Below are 20,665 nucleotides of genomic sequence, written 5' to 3' on the forward strand. Positions count from 1 at the left end.
CAACTGCACCCCTCACCCCAGAGTATGAGCAGTCAGCACTGGCAAGGTCAGGATTCTGTTATAACCTTTTTTTTTTTTTTAGAACACTACATCAGTGAGCCAATCATGCAAATATTTCTTGAATAACAAGGGGCTATTACAAATCCTTCCACACAACAGAGGTCCAGGCTTGGGTACTCTTCCTTCTGGACTGCCACCACTCCCACCTCGCCGGTCCTCCTCTATTCGCATGCGCAGCCAGTTCATTAATAAGTAGCAGCTACTAACAACTGTAATTGCATCACTTGCCGTTGATCTAGTGCAAATCAGGTGACAAAGACATTCTGACAAACCCAGCACTGTGGGGGAAAAAACCCTGTTGTGAGCGTTACATTAAAAATACATTTAGCACTTTGTAACCAAAGGGGAGTCACACCCAGTGGAAGGTGTCATTCTCCTCTTTTGAGTTGAAAGGGGAACTATATTGAGCAGAGAAGCAAACAAAGGCACTTATTCTTGTGTTTTAGCTCCAGCACTTGACTGACTGAGGGTTATTTATCAGATTCCTGTATCAGGAACACAAAAGAAACTAGCAGGTGAAATCACTACGTTACCTTATCTATGTACTTCCAGGTTTGAACATTATGTTCACTTACTCTACTCCCCGTAACTTTGCTGCACATTCTATACATGAACACTGCAGTAGTTCCCTCCAACATCACCTTATCGGATATACAGCCAATACTTGAGATGGTAAACATCCAGCCAAACAGATAAAACCAACCTTTTTTCTCAGCCAATTGGAATAAAGTGATGAACTGTGACGAACCGAACCTCCCCCTCACTATCCATCTTCCGCCGTGGCCTGAAGACTCCTCTCTTCAGACTATACCTAGAATAACCACCACCATGCTGTGTATATATATATTAAAAAAAAAAAAAAAAAACCTTTTTCCTGTCACTTGTTACATGTTGCCCCATCCCTGCACTTCTTGGTAAATTGTATTTGTCCTAATACTCTAGCTTGATCTTCTGCCTAGTTTGGCTTTGCAGATGTTAGACCAGGATAGTGTTCATTGTTCTCGGCTAGAAATAGCTGTACAAAATAAGTAATTTGTACCTTACTGGACCCGTGTTCAGCAGTTGTCTACGATCATGAAAATGCACTTCTTGTACGTCGCTTTGGATAAAAGCGTCTGCCAAATGAATGTAATGTAATGTAATGTAATGTCTGAGTGGAGGGGAAAGATGTTTACTCGCAGTTTCGTTTACAACCCCACAGCACAGACCCTACTTAGGTGAAACAGGAAGTTGGGATGCACTGAACTTCAGAACAAGGGGTGAATTTACATTTAAACCTTTGAAGAGTAGGTTTTTTTGGAATGTGCGTTCAAAATTCAAAGTCACTGTTCCAGAACTCCATTGCTTTCATCGGCATTAGAATGTTCAGTTAAGAACATTCTAAACACACGCAGTATTTGTTGGCTGAGATGGGCACATCTGGGACTGCCCTGTCTTTGTTTGCTTCCTATCTTGCAGATAGGTCCTACCAGGTCACCTGGATGGGGTCTGCCTCTGCTCCTCATCCCCTTGTTACGGGGGAACAGGCCAAAAAATTCAAATGGGCATTCCAAATTTAAAGAAAAAGTGAAAACATGAGATCTAATCCATAACTCATTTCAACTCTTTAGTCAGCCCTGAAATCAAAGAACTGGTTTGGCAAAATAATTCACTATCCTGCAAAGTCCAAGTACACAGATGAAAGACATGCCCTCAGGACTACAGTTCACAGCATTTTCTTTTCAGCATTTATTGATGTCATCACCCAGGATGTTATGAGAGATAGAACAAAGGCAGTGATGCATAAAGCGCTTACTGCTCTTTGTAAACAAACTGTTACCAGATTCCCTCCTATGAAGTGTTTGCCTGAATTCTCACAATCCACACCTCACATTACCAAAAAAAAGCCTATGTATACATTTGATGATTTGAATAGCAACACTGCCACTTTTCACGAAGAATAATTTTAATGCAAACTGTGAAGGATATGTATGCACTAATTGCCGGTAGTATAAGTGTGCGGTTGTCACAGATTTTATTTTGTTGCGGAGGGTAAATTACGATAGGAGATCATCATCAGACATTCTCACAATGCATTTACACATTTCCCTATTTCTACGCAATTTCCAGAAAAATAGTATTAATATGTAGTAGATTATTAGATGCTTGGTAATATTTTAGTAAATAAATACCTTACAATACTGAACATGACTTTATCTCCAGGTCACACTCTTTCAATTGCATTCTTGTGTGGCAATTAAGACTGCCCAACAGTAGTGACTGCCTGATAATGAGTGAGATAAACAGGATGACTGGTATTTGCCAGTCTGCCAGTGTCTCTCCTATTTCAGACTGCTGATCAAACTTTTGTGAAGTCTTCAGCAGTCTCCGATGCACATGTGTACAAAATAGTAGCGCTGAGATTATGACATATTTTAGAGACTCATATTTTTGTGACTCAATAATTATCCGGGATACACAAAGACCGATTCGGTTCTAGTTTTTTCAGTTTTGTACAAAAAACACACATGCAAAAAAAACACCAAAATCTTAAAAGGGAATGATCAGTGCTGATGGCCACTGTATACTGCCGGTACGCATCTATGCCTCTCAGGCTGGTCACTGAAAAACTCCAGAACTTTCTTTTAATGGGATAGACCAAATTCCACCAGTGATTTCTGATTTCATATTCTTGTGCCAGGCACAAGTGAATGCAAAGAGTTAAATTCTGCAGCTTAATGTTGATCTATTGCAAACGAAATGCTTCAAATTTCTGTCATGGTTTGGACATGGTCTGTAGGGTTGGAAGCATTTATTCAAGGTGAGGTCAGAAGCCATCCAGCAATTACAATTGAATTATTACTAACACTAATATTAAGTAAGGGGAGGGGGTTAAAACACCAAAAAGCAATACAACCTTTTAAAACCCATAAAGATAAGCACCCACAAGTCATCTACAGTTCATGACATCAAAAGGTACACCACTGCAGTGGTACAAGACATGCTGTAAATCCCATTGGCCAACTCAGCATCGAGGGACCATGCTGTAAATGCACTGATAATCCAAACAACCAGAATACAAACAGACCATTAATGTCAGTGATGAGATAAAAACCTAACACAAATACAGTTTTAGAAGTTGTTCTTTCGTACATATTACAAAGGGTAAATTAGGAAAAATATTTAGAATTTGAAATGTAAAATTTACAGCAAACCTGTAAACCACTGTAATTTGTCAAACATTCTGTAATTTGGAATAAAGCTAAATGTCTGGCGGTAAAAAAAAAGTCCACATTCACTGGTTACATACAGGGAAAGTATATTTCTAGTGGGAAAGAAATATTACAATTTCAATACCATCCCTTTGCAAACATGGCAATAGTCTGGTGTCTTTAAAACCAGTTTAAGTCAAATCATTGAACACTGTCAGAAGCTAATACCAATATATTCAGTAAACTGCAGTGTAAATGTTCAGGACCGTTATGCCTGTTACTGAATAATTAACTTGCACAAGGCAGCAAAGATACACACACGTATTAAATACTGAGCGTTAAGAAACTGGTAATCACCATGTGCAGTAAACAGAAGACATTGATTTAAAAAATGAAATAATTTTCCTTCAGTCCTCCTGTGTTTGCTGAAGGCATGATGAAAACAAATAGAATCAAAATGCCAAATTGTATATTATCTCGATGACTGTACATCGCCGTTTGGTTGAATCTCACTGGGGATTCATTTGTCCAACATGAAAACGATGCTGTAAGTGATTTTCGGTCTAGGCAAAGCCTTTTTTTTGTGGTTGCCAAATTTCTAATTACGGCAAGAAGTTATACCAGGTCCTGGGTACAAACACAATAGACATCAGGAAATGTTACATTTAAAATAAAAGGAATTTAAAATCTCAGTTTGTGTTCATTCAGTTGAATAGTGTATGCAATTTTGACAATTTAGCTATACACATTTAAAAACTAAAAACTATCATAGTAAAACAAAATGAACAATAAATTAGACCCAATGTTGACCTTCATTTTAAATTTCTTATTATTGGCATTTTAAACAACTGGCACAAATTGTTACATCCAAAGTTTCTGTAGTTGTCTATGCTGCACAAGCTTTTACAATAAGACAAAGACCAGCAGTGCCAGTAGTCTCATACGACTATACTTCACAACACAATTCAACAGCAACCGAGTGTGCTCACTCCCCTTAATTAGACCGACTTAAGTAAAACCAGTTGTATTCATAATCACAACGATCACAGAAATCTGAATTTGTTGTCAGTTTGTTGTCAAGCTAAAGCAGTCCACTCATTTGACAGAACGAGCAGGGCCCCACTTTCAGCAGCTTACAGGAGTGTGTGGGCAAAAGGACAGCCTGTGGCTAAAGAGTGCAGAACTGCAGCTGCCACTGGACTTCCTCATGTGACCAAAAGGGGGGGTGGGAAAAAAAAAAAAAAAAAAACTTTAAAACACACTTAAAAATAAATCGATCTCCCCAGTGATAGTATTTTAAAAACGGGAGCTAACATGACTGTCCATCACTGAAGGATTAATTCCTACTAATCACTGTCCGACTTCATTCCTCTTCAGGCTAACCTAGAGGGCCTGAGTGCTTCCAGTCACTTCCCAGAAGACAGATACAAAAAAAAAAAAAGAAAAACATCCATACAAATTGGGGAGGGGGGGGGGAATACAAAGAGTGGAGCCCAAAAAGAGTGTAAAACCGCCCGTTTTTGCCGATCCATTCATATTCTCCTCATGCTCAGGACCTGTCTCTATTGCACTGCAGCCGGGGCACCAGCTGTGTTTGGGGAGAAAGGAGGAGGAGGAAGAGAAAGAAAAAAAAAAAACACTGAGGAAGGAGCTTCTCCCCGAACAGCGTCCCGGGCCCCTGTCTGAGGGTCAGCCGTAGTTGTGTTGTTGTAGTCGAAGGTGATTTGGGTGTGTGTGTGGGGGGTTGGGGGTGGGGGGTGGGGGGGTAGTGCTGATGGAGGTCACTGCCTCCGGTCCTCAGTTTCTGATCTGGAGAAGGCCATCACCCCATCCTCAGCACCTGGAACAGCAGGAGGAGCATTACACACAGGACAGCACAAACCACAGCACAACAAAGGCCTTGGAATAATCACATCAAAAGTGATTCAGTCAAAAACATTAATACATAAAAACAATTATGAAAATACATTACAAAAGGGGTTTATTGCCAAATAGTCATATCTGGTGCAACTTAAAGGGCCAGATTCTGGCCTGTAAAATGCATATGCAACCCAGATACTTAAATTATGGCAAATCAACACACCTAATGAACTTAAATTAACCGTTTCAACGTGCTGCTAGATCACGGTCATTCTATGATATAACAGTTCCCACATAGCAATAATAGTCTTTATAATCCTGTTAAATTCCTTCAGATGCTCAGAGCCTCAGTGGCCTAACATCATTTCAAGTTTATTTTAAGTGCCTGATTAATTGGAAGACAGATATTTGTTAAACCAAATGTGGTGGCGATTGCTAAGGATGCAAGGCACCTGAAATGGTTTACGCAATACCCCCCGCAGCAGAAAATATATAATGAAAGAAGACGACAGGAAGAGAGACAGCTGCCTGACTGCAGGAGGTTGCCTGCCAGATGGAAAAGCTGGCCTCATACAGAGGAAATCAAATTCTGGACTTGAGGGGGGAAAAAATGTATTTAAAAAAAACTTTTTTTGTCTTTCCAGTTGTCTGCTTCTGCAGTATGTCGCATATCACCACTTGACAATAACTTCTAGAAATTTCAGAATGACACCACCACATTATTTTCCTCTGCCAACATCAGTTGAGGTGACAGCTTTGTTTATCTAGAGTATTAGGGAAGTATTGCACAGACTGGGGGGGGGGGGGGGCGAGGCAGGAGTCGTGTCCTCACACATTCAAGTTTCAAGCAAGAGAAGCCAGCAGCAGCATTTTACCCCAGAGGACGGGGCGAACTCCTCAGTCAAGTCCTTATCGGCCACTGACGTGACATTTCATTTTTGCAGAGCAACGCTGAAACGCTAATGGCGTTTATGCGTGCTGCTCCCCAACAGCATCCGCGAGGTGCTGGGGAGGAGGCGGAGGAGATAACGCCTTCATTTCTCTTGCGCTGTCTGGCCCCTGCTTATAAAAGGGCCCCCAGAGGATCCAACACCTTGATGGATTTAATTAGAGAGGGGGACAGAGAAACAATGCAGGCTCATTTTCCACTGGATAGGGCAGAGACGGCCAGCGCAAACCTAATAAAGCTCATTTCACAGGTCTGCTCAGGAGAGAGGGAGGGAGAGAGGGGAAGAAGAGAGAGAGCGAGAGAGAGGGAGGGAGAGAGAGGAAGAGAGAAGAGAGAGAGCGAGCAAGAGAGAGGGAGGGAGAGAGGGGAAGAGAGAGAGAAAGCGAGAGACAGCTAGCAAGAGAGAGGGAGGGAGAGAGGGAAAGAGACCGAGAGCAAATATGGGAGAGGGAGGGAGAGAGGGAAAGAGAGAAGAGAAAGCGAGAGACAGCGAGCAAGAGAGAGGGAGGGAGAGAGGGAAAGAGACCGAGAGCAAATATGAGAGAGGGAGGGAGAGAGGGAAAGAGACAGAGAGCGAGCAAACATGAGAGAGGGAGAGGCCTAACAACGGGAGGTGAGCCCCTGAGGCGTCTTTGTTCTTGGAGGACATTTCATTTGGAACATAAATCCCCCCAAAAATCCAAAAGAATCTGTCCGGCTTTGCGATTTGCCTCAAATCAATTCATAACCTGAAATTCATAAAGGCTGGAGAAAATGGAAGAGGAGGAAGCTGAACTGAAGGGCTCCTGAGTGGAGCATCCAGTGGAGGCCAGTGGTGCTCTCTGCATCAGCAGAAAATGGCTGACTGCTCGCGGGCTGCAAGCACCCGTTCGACCAAAGCAGTAAAGCTCGGAAAGCCCTGCTGAATGAAACTCTCCCTCTCTCTGGGCAACACCACTGCTAATTAGCCTACGTGTTTCCACAATGGATGGGGCTGAGGTGAGGACATTGATTGGCTGGTCTGTTCGTGTGACATCTGTCATTGGGTAACCAGACCAGAGCTACACAAATAACTCAACCCTACACACCTGACCCAGCCCTGACCCCTCCCATCCGTCTCCACCACAGTAGGCAACACCACCAGTGTCACTAATGCCTTCTAATTGGCAAGCTGACATCAAGGGATAAATTCCCAAAAGCAGGAGTTCAAAAGGATGCACATTAACCATCAACTTTTTTGCAGTGGTAAACACCGAAAGCCTTCACTGAGGAGCCACTGTTGTGATGTTGGAATTCCAATAGAAAAATCTATATTTTGGCATTATAAGGTATAATATTTTCTGATAGCAGACACAGGTGCGCAGAGACACATGCATATAACTAATGCTTATAAATATGGATGGATCCCACTCAAGGTAGACTTACAGGTGCGTTATAGGTAGGCTACATGCTCCCCTCCCATTTAGAGAAAACCAAATTAGAATGGAAAACCAGATTTTCAATCCAAGTCACCCTCTGCATTCTCATCCAATGGCGGTTGAGATGTGGACGATCACAAACGCCTCATAATAATGGAGAATAATGGCCGTCTGATTTAAATTCTAGGAGCCTATGTGAACACGCTATCCGAGCTATGGCGCAGTCAGACCAGGCCTGTTGCCTAGAGACAGAGCAAAATTAAAACTCCTGAATATGCCGAAAAAAACATGTGTTTTTGGCCGTGCACAATGCTGAGTTATCTAAAAATACATAAAATGTAAATACAGTTTTGCTGGAGGGGAGGTGGGGAGGGTGAGTAATCAATATTGTTTAAATTTGTTCTCACATACAGAAAAACAACTATATTTGCCATTTCAGTGCACCCAGTGGCATGATTCAGCTAATAACAGGTAAATTGTGTCAAGGACAGACAGTGGATTGGCACATGTCAAATCCAAATGCTTAAGTGCCATCAATATCAACACTCTGTCTAGCAACGACTCCCAAAAATTACATATTGGGGAATTTCATGGTGCATTTTATGGCACAGTAGACTCCACTGTTTTTACTTATTCCTGTTATGTGCACACTGTGTTTAAGTGCATCACATCACAGCAGTCTAGAGCAGACGCAATCTATCAGCTGGAAAACTGTATCAGGGAGAGAATAATATAAACACACCGCCAAGCATCAAACACAATGCCCTGGTACACTGAATCAATTCCAAGATGGGACCTCTCCAACATGCCTGAATCCCTCCTCCAGCAGCCACACCTCAATATTACAGTACCGTGTATGGGGACTGTATCTGTGCGTATGGTTATATGCATTAAGTGTCCTAATGGTTTAAAAAAAAAAAATCAACAATTTCAAAACTGTCACTCTGATCTGATCACTCACTCTGATCCGCCATCAGACCCCTGCAGCTCATCCAGAATGCTGCAGCGCGTCTGGTCTACAACCTCCCCAGACATTCCCATGTCACCCCCCTGCTCACTGACCTCCACTGGCTGCCTGTTATGGCTCGCATCAAATTTAAGTCCTTGGTGCTTGCATACCAGGCAGCTAAGGGGTCAGCACCAGGGTACATTCAGAGGATCATCAGACCCTACACACCAGCCAGACCTCTCCGTTCTGCCACCTCTGGACGCTTGGCACCTCCCCCTCTTCGCGTCTGCACTTCCCGCTCCCGTCTGCTGTCTGTCCTGGCCCCTCGCTGGTGGAATGACCTCCCCGTGATGGTCAGAACAGCAGAGAATCTCACCACTTTCAAACGCAGACTGAAGACTCATCTCTTCAGGCTGCACCTCTCCCCACCCCTCCCTAGCCTATAGTTCAGCTCATGGTACCTAGCTAGGATAATTTGATTATGTTAGTGTATCTGGTAGGATTGTTTTTGTATGATTAGGTGTGATTCCAGTGCTAGTTTGTACTTTGTACTTGGTAGGATTCTTGCTGCTGAACAAGCTTACTCTACAGGGTTGGAGTCCTGATCGATGTGGTCACTTCTGGCACTACGATCCTTACTTCACTCTAGTGTTTCTTTTGCGCCTCTACATCTTGAAACCTATGCACTTGTTGTACGTCGCTCTGGATAAGAGCGTCTGCTAAATGCCTGTAATGTAATGTAATGTAATGATCAGACAAGGACAAGAAATATTCATCCTGTAAAACAGGAACTGCCTTTCACGGAACTGTTTTCCATTTGCAGGGGCTTAACGAATACATGAAAACCATTTCCTGCAGTCCTGAAGAGGTCCTGGGAGTCAGGGATTGTTTGAGTCCAGGGAAACGAGAGCCTTTTGCCCCAGGGTGGCGGTGTAGAATAACGGTAAGGGAACTGGCCTCGTAGCTCAGGTTGTGGGTTCAGTCCCGAGGCGGGGCACTATTGTTGCACCACTGAATAAAGGAGCTTAACATGAACTGCAGCATTAATGGGCCTACGGAAGTACAAGAGCCTGCACGTGATCTGGCCAGTGGTTGAAAGACTATGCGACAACCGCTGCTGAAATTCATTCAGTGTAGCAGCCTTTTCTGAGTCACCCCTGAAAGCTGATGAGTCAGACAGAGGGTGGAAGGCCCAGGGCTCAGAAATTACAAGTCCTGCCGCGGATTTCTTCCACCCACAAACTCAGCCAGCTGATTTCACCAATTAGTACTAGCTCCTGACCGAAGAACCGCGCCAATTAGCAAAACCAGGCGACTGGAACAAAAGACCGGGGAGGATTCCTGCTTTTCGGAAACCGGGATTTTCCATCTCTGCTGTCAGATGACTCCTACAGTACGTACACAACCACACAGAGCAAGGGGCCAATCGTTCCCACAGGCAAGCCTTTTCCAGCCATTAAACAATTACATAGCTGTATATACCAAAGGCAAGCCTTCCACAGCCATGGCGCCAGGCCCCAGTGCGTCTTCGTTCTGAGGCCAGTCTGGAGAGCTGCGGTACCGGGCTGGCTGAAGAGCAGCGATTGTTCCCTTCCACTCAGCAGCTGAACTGCGTGGCATGTTTGAGTAATTACGCAACTGGACATTTGGGTCTGACTGCGCAGACGCAGGAAAAGCACAGCTCTCCAGAGGAGAACAAGGGCTAATGAATGCCCTGACATTCAGCAGTGTCTGAAAGGATGGAGTGACTTCCTTCGGGTTTAAAGATGCACGGTAAAGTTTCCACCGTACAAGAAGAAAAATGATATCTGCACACAGCTATAACACCAGTAACTGAAAGATTAGCAATAACAGTAAAAACAATAACATCATTAACAATATCATCACAAATAATAATGATAATAACACTAATTCTACATGGTGTCCCTGCTGGCTTTAAAGTTCCAAGTTCACTTTTACAGTACATAAACTCCATTTATATGAAAACACACACAAATAAAAATCCCATTTTATCTCACGGCTGGAGACGTTGGCATCCAGTCAATTTGTTTTGCACAGCACAGCTGTCAGCTGCGGCAGTCGATGCGCCAGCAAAAATACGCAACTGCCATTTGATGGCATCAGAAAGGCGATCTTCTGCTATTAACACATCCCCCGCGGTAATGCGCTGTGGTGTCCAGCAGGCGGCTGCGGTACAAATGTGACCGTACGCGTCACGGAAAAATGGCGCATTTCGCACGCGCCGCTGCACTTTAACCATTATGAAGATGGAAGTACGGTGAGCCACACACACCCTTGTTCTCCCACGAACCACTGAAGGCCATCAGCCTGAAGTGAGGAGCTCCAGGGTGGCGCTCAGCTTCAAACCTGAGAGCAGGTGCACGTGGAGCATTCTTTAACGTTAATGGCGGTATTGTGGTGGACAGGCCCTATTACTCAGTACTGGGCTGCTACAATCCCATGTCCAATCCATTATATTCCATTATTACAAAATGACCCATTGACTATACTCTAATGCGTTTAACTCCCCCCCCCCCCCACAGCAAATTTAACAACTACCCACATAGGCCAATTTCTGCCTGTTCATGTTCGTTTCCGGTTAGCGATCAAATAAAAAGTATAAAAGCATTATTTCAGCAGACTGGTTTTCTGAAGAGCACCAAACCGCTGCAATTATTATTCCATTTCAGTATGTACAACACTGTGAATCACACATTAAATTTTTCAACTGAGATCGGATATCGGAGACGTTTCACAACTGACAGGCCAACAGTCTACAATACAAGCCCACGTGTGGTGCGGGGAATGAAAAATAACCTGAGCATAGCGCAAGGCCGAGACCTTTCCTAGCAACAGGGCACAAGAGATGAGGAAATGTCTACCAAAGACATTTAAAGGCTGTCTGGCTGGTCAAAGGAAAAGCAACTCCAAAGCAATGATGTGACTCACCCAGAGTCAATGCCTCCCGTATAAAAACCCCCGATGAATACAAGTTGGGCATTAAAAGGGCAGAAGAGAGAGGAGCGCTCGTTGTGTCGCGCCGCCATCCCATAATTAACGCCGCAGATCGTCTCCGGGCCTTTTGATGAGGAGCCGGCTCCGCTGTGCCCCCTCTTGTCGCGCCATGGCATCGTGCCCGGCAGGGTTCCGCTTCCTCGCCAACTGTTAGCGTCGCCATGGAAACCTCTCCATTCTACTCCGCCGCTCCGTCCCCTGGCGCCCGGCGGGGGGCCCCCCTCTCTATCTCCATCGGCCCCGCTTCATCGCCACGGCTCCTGTGGCCTGCCAGCCATTTCACAGGGGGGGACTCGGCCCCAAATGATGTCACTTGATCCTTTATCGGGGGGGCCCCCAGCGCCCAACTCACAATAGTTCAATAATCAAATTACCCAAAGCTGGCAAAACAGGCTCACGCACTGAGCGCCTGGGAGCTTCTGCAGAACGAGCACACAGAGGCTGCGGTTTTAACACGATAAATCATGAGATATGTATACAATGCATTTCATGAGTTATAACTCTTCATTCAGAGACGGATTATCAGAGCAAGGCTGACATGCTGCACAATGTTTAAGAGAGGGAGAATACAAGCTTTAGCTATAGCTATCAGTATAAATGTTCACTGCTGCGATTGTGAAAATAATGGCCATGCCAGCCTTACCTTACTGAAATAGTTTCAGAATCTGGCACATTTGGGTTTCAGTGTAAATTTGACAGTGAAAAAGAAAAATGAATGACGAAATCTGGTTTCCAGAATCGTCCTGCTCCTGAGCACATGGATTTTCTGATGGAACAATAAAGGGACCTTTTATTTGTTCTTCCAATCTGGAATGCCCAATCCAACTTGGTAAAACCATCTAACTGCTGAAAGTCCTTCTCCACAGACAAGCGAGCACTCTCACCCAAAGCATATTCAGCAAACTGCCATTTTTTCCCCCAATCTGTGGTCTGCCCCCTGAACTTTGCAGTCACTGGAGAGGCACGCAACGTGAACGCAGACAGAAACCAACCAGATGCATAACTGATGAGGGAACTCATTCCTAAGTAACAAAATTCTGCAAAAGTGAAACAGCTCCCCCTATGTGATGGTATGTCCTATTACAGCCCCTCAATGCAGTTAGTGCTGCCCACTCCAAATGCAAGACTGGACTGTGGGTGTATGCCACTAAAACAAATGTAAGACATGCTACTTGGCTACCGCACACAGCGATGCTTATTGAAAAAAAGAGCGACCACACTACTGAGTGATTCATGACCACTCTACAGCACGCTGATGCAGCAGAGTAAATTCAGTGGAGGATTTATCACATCATGGTGCTCAGTTGGATGTTTCAGATGTTCAACTTTTGATCTAATACATGCATCTTAAAATAATTGTTTAGTTTGAGTTTAAGATGAAAAAACACTGTTATATTTTAGTGCATGCATTCTACTCCATTCTGTGACTTGTAACACACTTAACATACTTCTGATAATGTGAAAAGACACACAGTATCTACAAGTTTACATGAGGTATCAATTAAATTCCCTCTACAAATATGATTGCTCAATTCATAGGACACATTTACATTAAGCAGTGTGCACCAGCACATGTATGTGAAATTTATAAAAAAATAAATAAAGAAAAAACATTTGATCAAATAGACCACACATGGCAAATAAAACAATATAACTGCATTAATCCCCTGACAATGAGATCCCTAGGGCATGATGCACCAGTCTCTTGCACATAAACCACAAAGTTCTAAATAAGATAATTTCTCCAAGTAGTTATGAGTGAACTGAGGAAAATCTCATATTTCTCAGGGTGATTTTAATGAGCAAAAGCAAGCTTTCAGCTCATGACAGCTCTGGTCTTGAAATTTGGCTGTTTTTTGTTCTACTCCAAGTAAACAAGGACTTCTACCTACCCACCCCCCTCCTCCCCTCCCCGCATCAGATTCCACACAGGTCTTAAAAAAAATTAAAAAAAATAAATAAATAGAATGCAATTTCACTGCAGTTAAACCAAGCAGAGCACCCCTGCCCCAAATGAGCCATCAACCCCAGCTCAAATTTAAATTCCACTGCTTTCATTTAATCAGATGCATCTATGCTAATTTGCTCATTTGAGCCGCGTTTCCACCGCAGGAACTATACCCCGGAACTAGGAACCTTTTGATGAACTCAGTGCGTTTCCACCGCAGGAACTAGGGTCTAAATTTAGTTCTGGGGGCTTTGTTTTACCCCCCAAAACGTTCCTGCTCGGGGGGTAGTACTTTCCGAAAGTACAGGAACCTTTTGGGTGGAGCTTGCAGCGCTGAACATTTCTGATTGGTCGAGTACTCGTAGCATTTGTGTTGTATTTATTTTCCGCCATTACCCGCTATGTTTGAAAATATGCAGCGGCAAACCAATTTATTTTAATAATAACTTCAAATCAAACTTGTATGTTATGCGGCGCAGTAGCCTACTTTTGGTTATAGCCTGTCAACGTCTTGGAATTATAACGTGTGCTCTTCTGTTCTTTTTTTGCTTTAGTATTCGTTTTATAAAATGCTAAGCATTCATGCTGGGACAGCATATTACGTAGGCTACCAAAACATTCAAACGGATTAATTCGGTTGCTGAATATTTTCTTCCGGATTTTCTTTGTTAGCCCGTTGTAATTGACTCAAAACGTTTGATACAGTTATGTGAGGTATGCGGTAGTTCTGCATAATTAACATTGGTGATACAGTACAAGCAAACTGGAAATCACCTTCCGCACTTTTTATCCGGGTAAAATAACAGGTTAATTCTAGTAATCTTCCCTTTAGCTTTTTCAGACTGCCGTAATTTTACTCAATTTTACTGCCATTTTTCAATTCCACGAAAAGACCAGGAAGACTATGGACTCATTTATGGTGCATGGTTCGCATCTGGAGGGCACACTTCGCTGCTCGGCTAGCAGTAACTTCGAAGGAAAGCAAACGGTGGCTGTACCACTACTAATTTACATTTTCACGCAAGTCCGAGTTTTCGTTCTATTCTTGTCATTTTGCGATTAGCCTATATGGAATTGACGACGAGAAAGTAATAAAACAGCAAATTGTTTACAACGTGTGCATGTTTTCTGCTGTTAATGAATGTGTTTGAGAGGATATATGAAAATCAATAAATACAAAAGTAACCATATATAGTCATTGTTGGTAACCCGTTGTATATAAGTGGAATAAACCCCTCCGGGCTGTCCCGGTTATTAGAAAATAATGTAGGCTACTTCGGTGGTAGTATGGGGTTATAGAAGAAATCATATGACAGATGGACCGACGACAACGTCAGTGGGCTAATTTGCCTAATCTTCGCGGTACTTTAGACCCCGGTGGAAACGCAGACAACCATTGGCTGAAGGAACCTTTTAGTTCCTGGTAAAGTAGTTCCTGGGACTGAAAGTTCCGGGTAATTTTGGTGGAAACGCGGCTTAAGACTATCGCAAATGCAAATCCTGGAGCCCATACAGCCCGGCTCATCTGAGCATTTCGCTTCCTCTTAAGGAGCGATACCCGACTCATCCGCCAGTAAATATGTAAATATTATGTTTCGCATTCCCCATCATGGCATGGAAGTATTGCCTTGAAATTTCCCCCAAATTAGCCTCAACGAGGAATGGCACAGGAATACTAAAGCAAAACGCTCGTATCCGATTTCCAGTCCTCCTACAATTTCTCTTTTGCAGCTTACAGAGCTGAAGGTCTGCTTGCATTCACCCAGCAACCAAGAAGGCCGCCTAGACACAGAAAACAGCGCTAAGATGGAATCCTATTGTGAAGAAATCAGCAGAACAGGTGTGCAGTTCTCAGTTCTAACGAGCTTTGTTCCTCTGTTCCAGGAGCAACACCTCTATGCCAGCAATGTGGAACCACAGGGGAGCCAAAATGGCCTGCCCCAGGAAACTACGACAGTTTGCCATGCAGAAATATGTGAAAATGGAAGGAAATGACAGAACACCAAACTTGCTAATTCGGGTTGTGAACTCAATTAACATATTCACGACAATTTGGCATCAATTTTGCAAATCCTTAGAACATTCAGTATTTGACAGGTTTACTTATACAAACAGATAAAGAAATTAGTGGTTCCCATAAACGGACATTTACTCAAAACATAATGAAACTTCTGCACTGCCCTCTTATCAGTGAGTCACTGCAATGGAATAAACTAAGCCTGGAAGAGTCCCCAGTTATTTCAACTAAAGCGCCAGTCTGTCTGTCTGTCTGTCCTTCCTTCCCTTATTCATTCACCTGATTATTCATATGGCTTATAGGGCCATCACACAGTGGGTGAAGCAGCTTGCTTATTTCTACACTCACGTATTGTTGGGTTGGATCATTCCGATAACCAGGAGATTTATACATCGATAATATTTCTCTTACGGCCTCTGTGACAACTTTGGATCATTACAGCCAAATGACAAATTCAGCAGAATCGCTAAATTTGCAAAAGGTTTCTTAAAGCTAGAATAGCTCTGGGAAGGCATTCAGAAAAAAGATCAATCTTACACGGGGCTGCAGTGTCACTTTAACCATGATCGATATCTCTGTGCACTTGCGACTCTTTACCTTCGATAAAAATACCTATTGTATGTGACCGACTGGTCAATTCAATCAGTTCAACTTGTACTACTGAGTTCATCATGATGTCTCAAAAATTGAACAAATAATTAAAAAATTTCCTCCACAAAACGATGTACAAAGTACGCTGCAGTCTGATTAGAGTAAGCAGCCTCCATTTCCTGGCCGTGGACCTGGTTACCCTGCTGAGGCTGAGCGAGACGGATCAGCGGTGGGGATCAGGACAGAGCGCAGCACCGCGCGGGAGCTGACCGTGCCGCAGAGCGCCGGACGTGTCCTGAGCAGCCCTCAGCTCCACCGCGCGGCTCCCAACCCCCCCACCCCCCAGCTCCCCCCCCCCCCCAGCTCCCACCCCCTACCGCTCCCAGCCTCAGACCGACCAATAAATCACAGCCCGGATCGATGCGCAGGCGGGCGATTTACGCTGCCGCAGACCACCGTCCCGCCCCCCCCCCCCAAAGCCACGTCCGCTCCTGCCTTAATCAGCGATTCCGCCACCGTGGCCAGACACCTCCTCCATTACAAACAGAGCCGTCCGGCTGGCGACGCGGCCCAGAGACGGGTTCCAGCCAGAGGCTGCCAGCAAGCCCAGCCCTTATATTAGCAGAGTCTTATTACCGCCTGCCTGAGAGCGCTGCCTGGCCTATATTACAGGGCTCGCTGGACACCACATAGTACTCGAGTGTGGCCTGGAGCAGCGATAAGGCAGAGATAGCGGGATAATATGTGTGTGTGTGTGTGTGTGTGTGTGTGTGCTGAGCCGGTAAGACTGGAAGCATTTCCATTTTAAACACACCTGAGGCTCCCATTATTGAAAAACTGCTGCAGCCCACCTGCTGACTCCCCAGCCCAGGAACATTCATAAGGCACAAATTAAGTCAATGCCAACAAACCAGGCCCGTTCCCTGAGAGTTACTGTCCAGCAGAGTTACCCATGGTGCCTCAGGACCGCGAAACCTGCCTGGGAATCTGAAGCGAGCAATGTGCCTGAGAACACAGAACAGAACCTGAGGTGGACCTCAAAGACCCATCAACTGGTACTCAACCGTGACTAGAGTTTATACAGAAACTGGCTCCTCTGCTTCTGTGTCCCATCCTGAAACTATCCTCTTAGACTTCCACCAGTCTGCTCATTCATCACCAAAGTCAACAGGGACTCACCATTCTAAATTTGGACACGTTTTCACTGATTTAAAAGACAGGGAAAATTCTAAATAAACCAGTAAATACGAAAAAAAAAAAAATCTTGATTATGCCATTGTGCGCTTTGTATGGATTTAATGCAATATGTCGCATCATAAATCACAGCGCTCGGACAGAAACGGCGGCGACCTCATCTCCGTTCCCTTATGTCTCTCTGCAAGGTCGGCACTTTTCAATCATGACAAACGAACGGCGAGGTAGAAAAAAAAAAAGAGACAATTACCTCCCCGCAATCCCGCTTTCCACGCCACGGCCTCCTGAGGACAGAGGCAGCTCTCACTGTGAGTTACTGCCGAGCGGCGCGCTCGTAAAAAGCGCCGTTAATGGGCTCCATCGTTCGGGCCCAAAACTCTGGCGGTTAATGAGAAGAGATAAAACGTTTCCGGTTTTCTTATAAGATTTCGGAACAACAAAATTATTTATGGCTGTGTTTACGTGCGTCAGGGAGGTCAGGCAGCCCACGGAGAGATCACATTACCAGTCCCTCGGACCGTCCTGTGATGGAGAACCAGGCCCCACTGAGAGACACATTAAACTATTAGCAAGCAATCTCGGAGAGTAAATAATGGCCTTGACCACAGGAGACCCCTTTACAAAACAACGAGATTAAAACTATTTAAATCCCGCGCCGTCAAAAAGGGAGTCATTTTACTCCAGAGTGAGCCATCAAACTGAGGTGCCTGACAAAGCTCTTGGAGCAGTAATGTGCCACTGTGGTTCGGATCAAATCCTGACTATGCCCTAATGGGCAATGGATGAAAGTACAGTAGGGTAACACCAACCCGGGGTCACGAATGCTGAGGGGAGAGGAATGGGTACAAGACAGCAGGACATCCTACTGTCAGTGGTGAGTCCTCTAGTCACCATGGAGAATGAGCTGCCGGTCCCGGCTCTGCCAGGTGAAAGTGCGGCAGGTAAGCCGCTGAATTTCTGCAGCGAACTGAGTGACTGGAGGGCCCCCGTGCTTTGGGCACCTGGAGGGCACTCGGACCCAGCGCGGGCTCTCTCTGCGCAGGCCTGGCGCGGCATGGAGACTGCGTGAAGGAAGGTGCCCACCTCCCTGGGGTCAGTGCGTTCTTAAAACAGAAATTTACATGCAACTTACAGTAGTAGTAAATGATCTTGGCTCACCCCCCAAAAGGGCCCCTGGTTTCATCATTATCATGCGGGGGAGGGGGGGGGGGAGCTTTGACCTGCAAAAGCTTTAATAAAAATGCTCTGTTCTCTACTGGAATGGTCTGGGCCTGTCACAGTTAAGTGTGTGCTTGGAAAAGCAATAGACCATGAGATGACAGGACAAATTAATGTAGGGACTCTTTATCCCAAGCAACTATCTACAATGCCAGCAAATTAATTTCAGTCACCCGCATCTTCAAATATTCAAAAACACAGTTCATTAATCACACTGAATATTGCCATGCGCCTAGAGTAGGCACAACATTATTAAAAAATCATCTTCCCAAAGGTACTGACAAACTGACAGCACCACACGACTTGATCCGTAAATATGTAAATGTACGCGATCCAAATAAAGTGACATTTGCTTAAAATCCAGTAGGGGTACATCTGAGCCTCTAAATCTGCACACTTATTCAGAACGCAACATTTCAGACTAGCAGTAATATTTGGAATTGGAGCTGCAGCATGCTAATAATTTTTCTCTCAGAGATAACGTGTTGAAACGCCTTTCACGCGTACCTTAAACTTCATGTAAAAAATAAAAACACATACGCAGTTTTGTGAAGCTTTCCCTCTTAAAGCATGGAAAAGCCTGTTTAGCATGCCACTCATGTCTCTTTCCTTTACACAACCTAACGCGCTTCTCCTCATATCCTCACCTCCTGTGCTCAGGCAGGTCAGTGCGGCGCGGGGAAACTGATGAGGCCATCTCAAAAGCCCCACCCCCTGGAGGTGGGCCACCTCACACATCTCTAGAGTGTATTTATACAGTCTGTGTCCCCACCAGGTAATAGCACTGTTACCATTTCCAGGGAAAATGACAGAGGGAGGCAACTTTAAGGAAGATGTACACGTTTGTATGAAATTGCATTGCCAGATAAACTGGGCATGTTAAAAGGTGAAAAGACTGAGGCAGAAAGAACAACGGGTCTTCCAAGCCACCACCCGTTTTCAAATTTCAAGTAAGGAATGAATTCCCATGTTCTACCACATCCACTGCTGCACCTTAAAAGCACTTTTTATGCCACACACAATTTGTGGGAAAACCAGCACCACCCAGGTAAAAAAAAATATATGTACTTAATAATTCAGCCTACTTAAAAATGACCCTATTTTTTCAAAGGCACCTGTGACAGACACATTACTAGCAATGCCAGGCCTGAAGTAATTTTTGGAGCAACCTAGAGACATTATAGCCCCCTGAAGCTGTGTCCACAGTCTGAAGCAGAGTCCACAGTCTGAAGCTGAGAGAGAGCAGGAGCTGAGAGTGTTGGACAGCTGGTATATTTCTGTGGCAGTGAGAAGGTTACAGAGACGTACCGCAGACAGGTCCGTCTGCGCAGGGCACAGCAGGACATTTTGACCTCATTGCCGCGGCTGGTGCCCATTCAGCCTGCGACGTGTCCGATAAGCCAGCTGAAATTACACACGCTCATCCTTCCAATGCGATCTTAGCGCAGGCACCACCTAACTGCACCAAGACACACCTACTATAGATTCCTATTCATATGCTGCCCCCTAGTGCCCAGCACAGAAAGTAAAGGGACACGTAAAGATCTAGAAAAAGCTGCCAAGATGTCACCTTAATGGGTGTTAATGAATACGCGGTGCTGTATCCACTTTCAGCCCCACAGCCGATTCAGAGGTTTTCTACATCTTCTTTTCCCCACATATGTTAAGAAAACACTGCTGGGGCTCAAGGGCTCACAATATTTAATGCACGAGAGACTACTGCAAGAAACAGCCCGAAAATACAAAGCGCTGCTCATTTGAATGTAAGGCGTTGAAGCAAATGGCAAGATCACAGCAGCGTTCCACAGGTATAAAGGGCCTGGAGGGCTCCACACAGTGATACGTGCAGACACTGAAAGCGATGTGAAGCAGCTCAGCGTCCAGCCGCTGGTCCCAGAGGAGGGCCTTAACGGACACATGATGATGACGCACCCACACCGCGCGGCAGAATGCAGTTAGTCAGCCGTGCTCCATGCTCATAATGGCGCTGGCCACTTTCAGGCCGGGGCAAAAAAAGGCATTACAACACGTTGCTAATGGACGTGAGAGGGTTACTGCTGTGTCTCTGTTTCATTATGGCGTTCCCTTGCAAAACACACAGACATACGGGCAAGTGTACAGGGATGTACGGAAAGATAAATCAATGCAGACAAAAGAACATGTAATTAAGCTGGGAGAAAAGAGCAACAGGGAGGCTAATGACATTACAGGAAGGCTCAGACACAGAGCTCTCTCCCACTGTATGATCTCAAAGGGGGTTTTTCAGTCTGACTGGC

General features: G+C 44.7%; 1 protein-coding gene across 1 annotated transcript in view; it reads right to left on the reverse strand.

Moving 5' to 3' along the window:
• Nucleotides 1–2,834: 2,834 nt before the first annotated feature.
• LOC135237617 (beta-catenin-interacting protein 1-like) overlaps nucleotides 2,835–20,665 on the reverse strand; it is a 29,151-nt gene continuing 11,320 nt past the window's right edge. Inside the window, exon 4 of the mRNA XM_064304913.1 lies at nucleotides 2,835–5,091. Within this exon, the coding sequence (XP_064160983.1) occupies nucleotides 5,033–5,091 (59 nt within the window). The 3' untranslated portion in view covers nucleotides 2,835–5,032. The remainder of the gene's footprint in view (nucleotides 5,092–20,665) is intronic.

This window comes from Anguilla rostrata, chromosome 13 (assembly GCF_018555375.3).
Source record: "Anguilla rostrata isolate EN2019 chromosome 13, ASM1855537v3, whole genome shotgun sequence".
Taxonomy (NCBI): domain Eukaryota; kingdom Metazoa; phylum Chordata; class Actinopteri; order Anguilliformes; family Anguillidae; genus Anguilla; species Anguilla rostrata.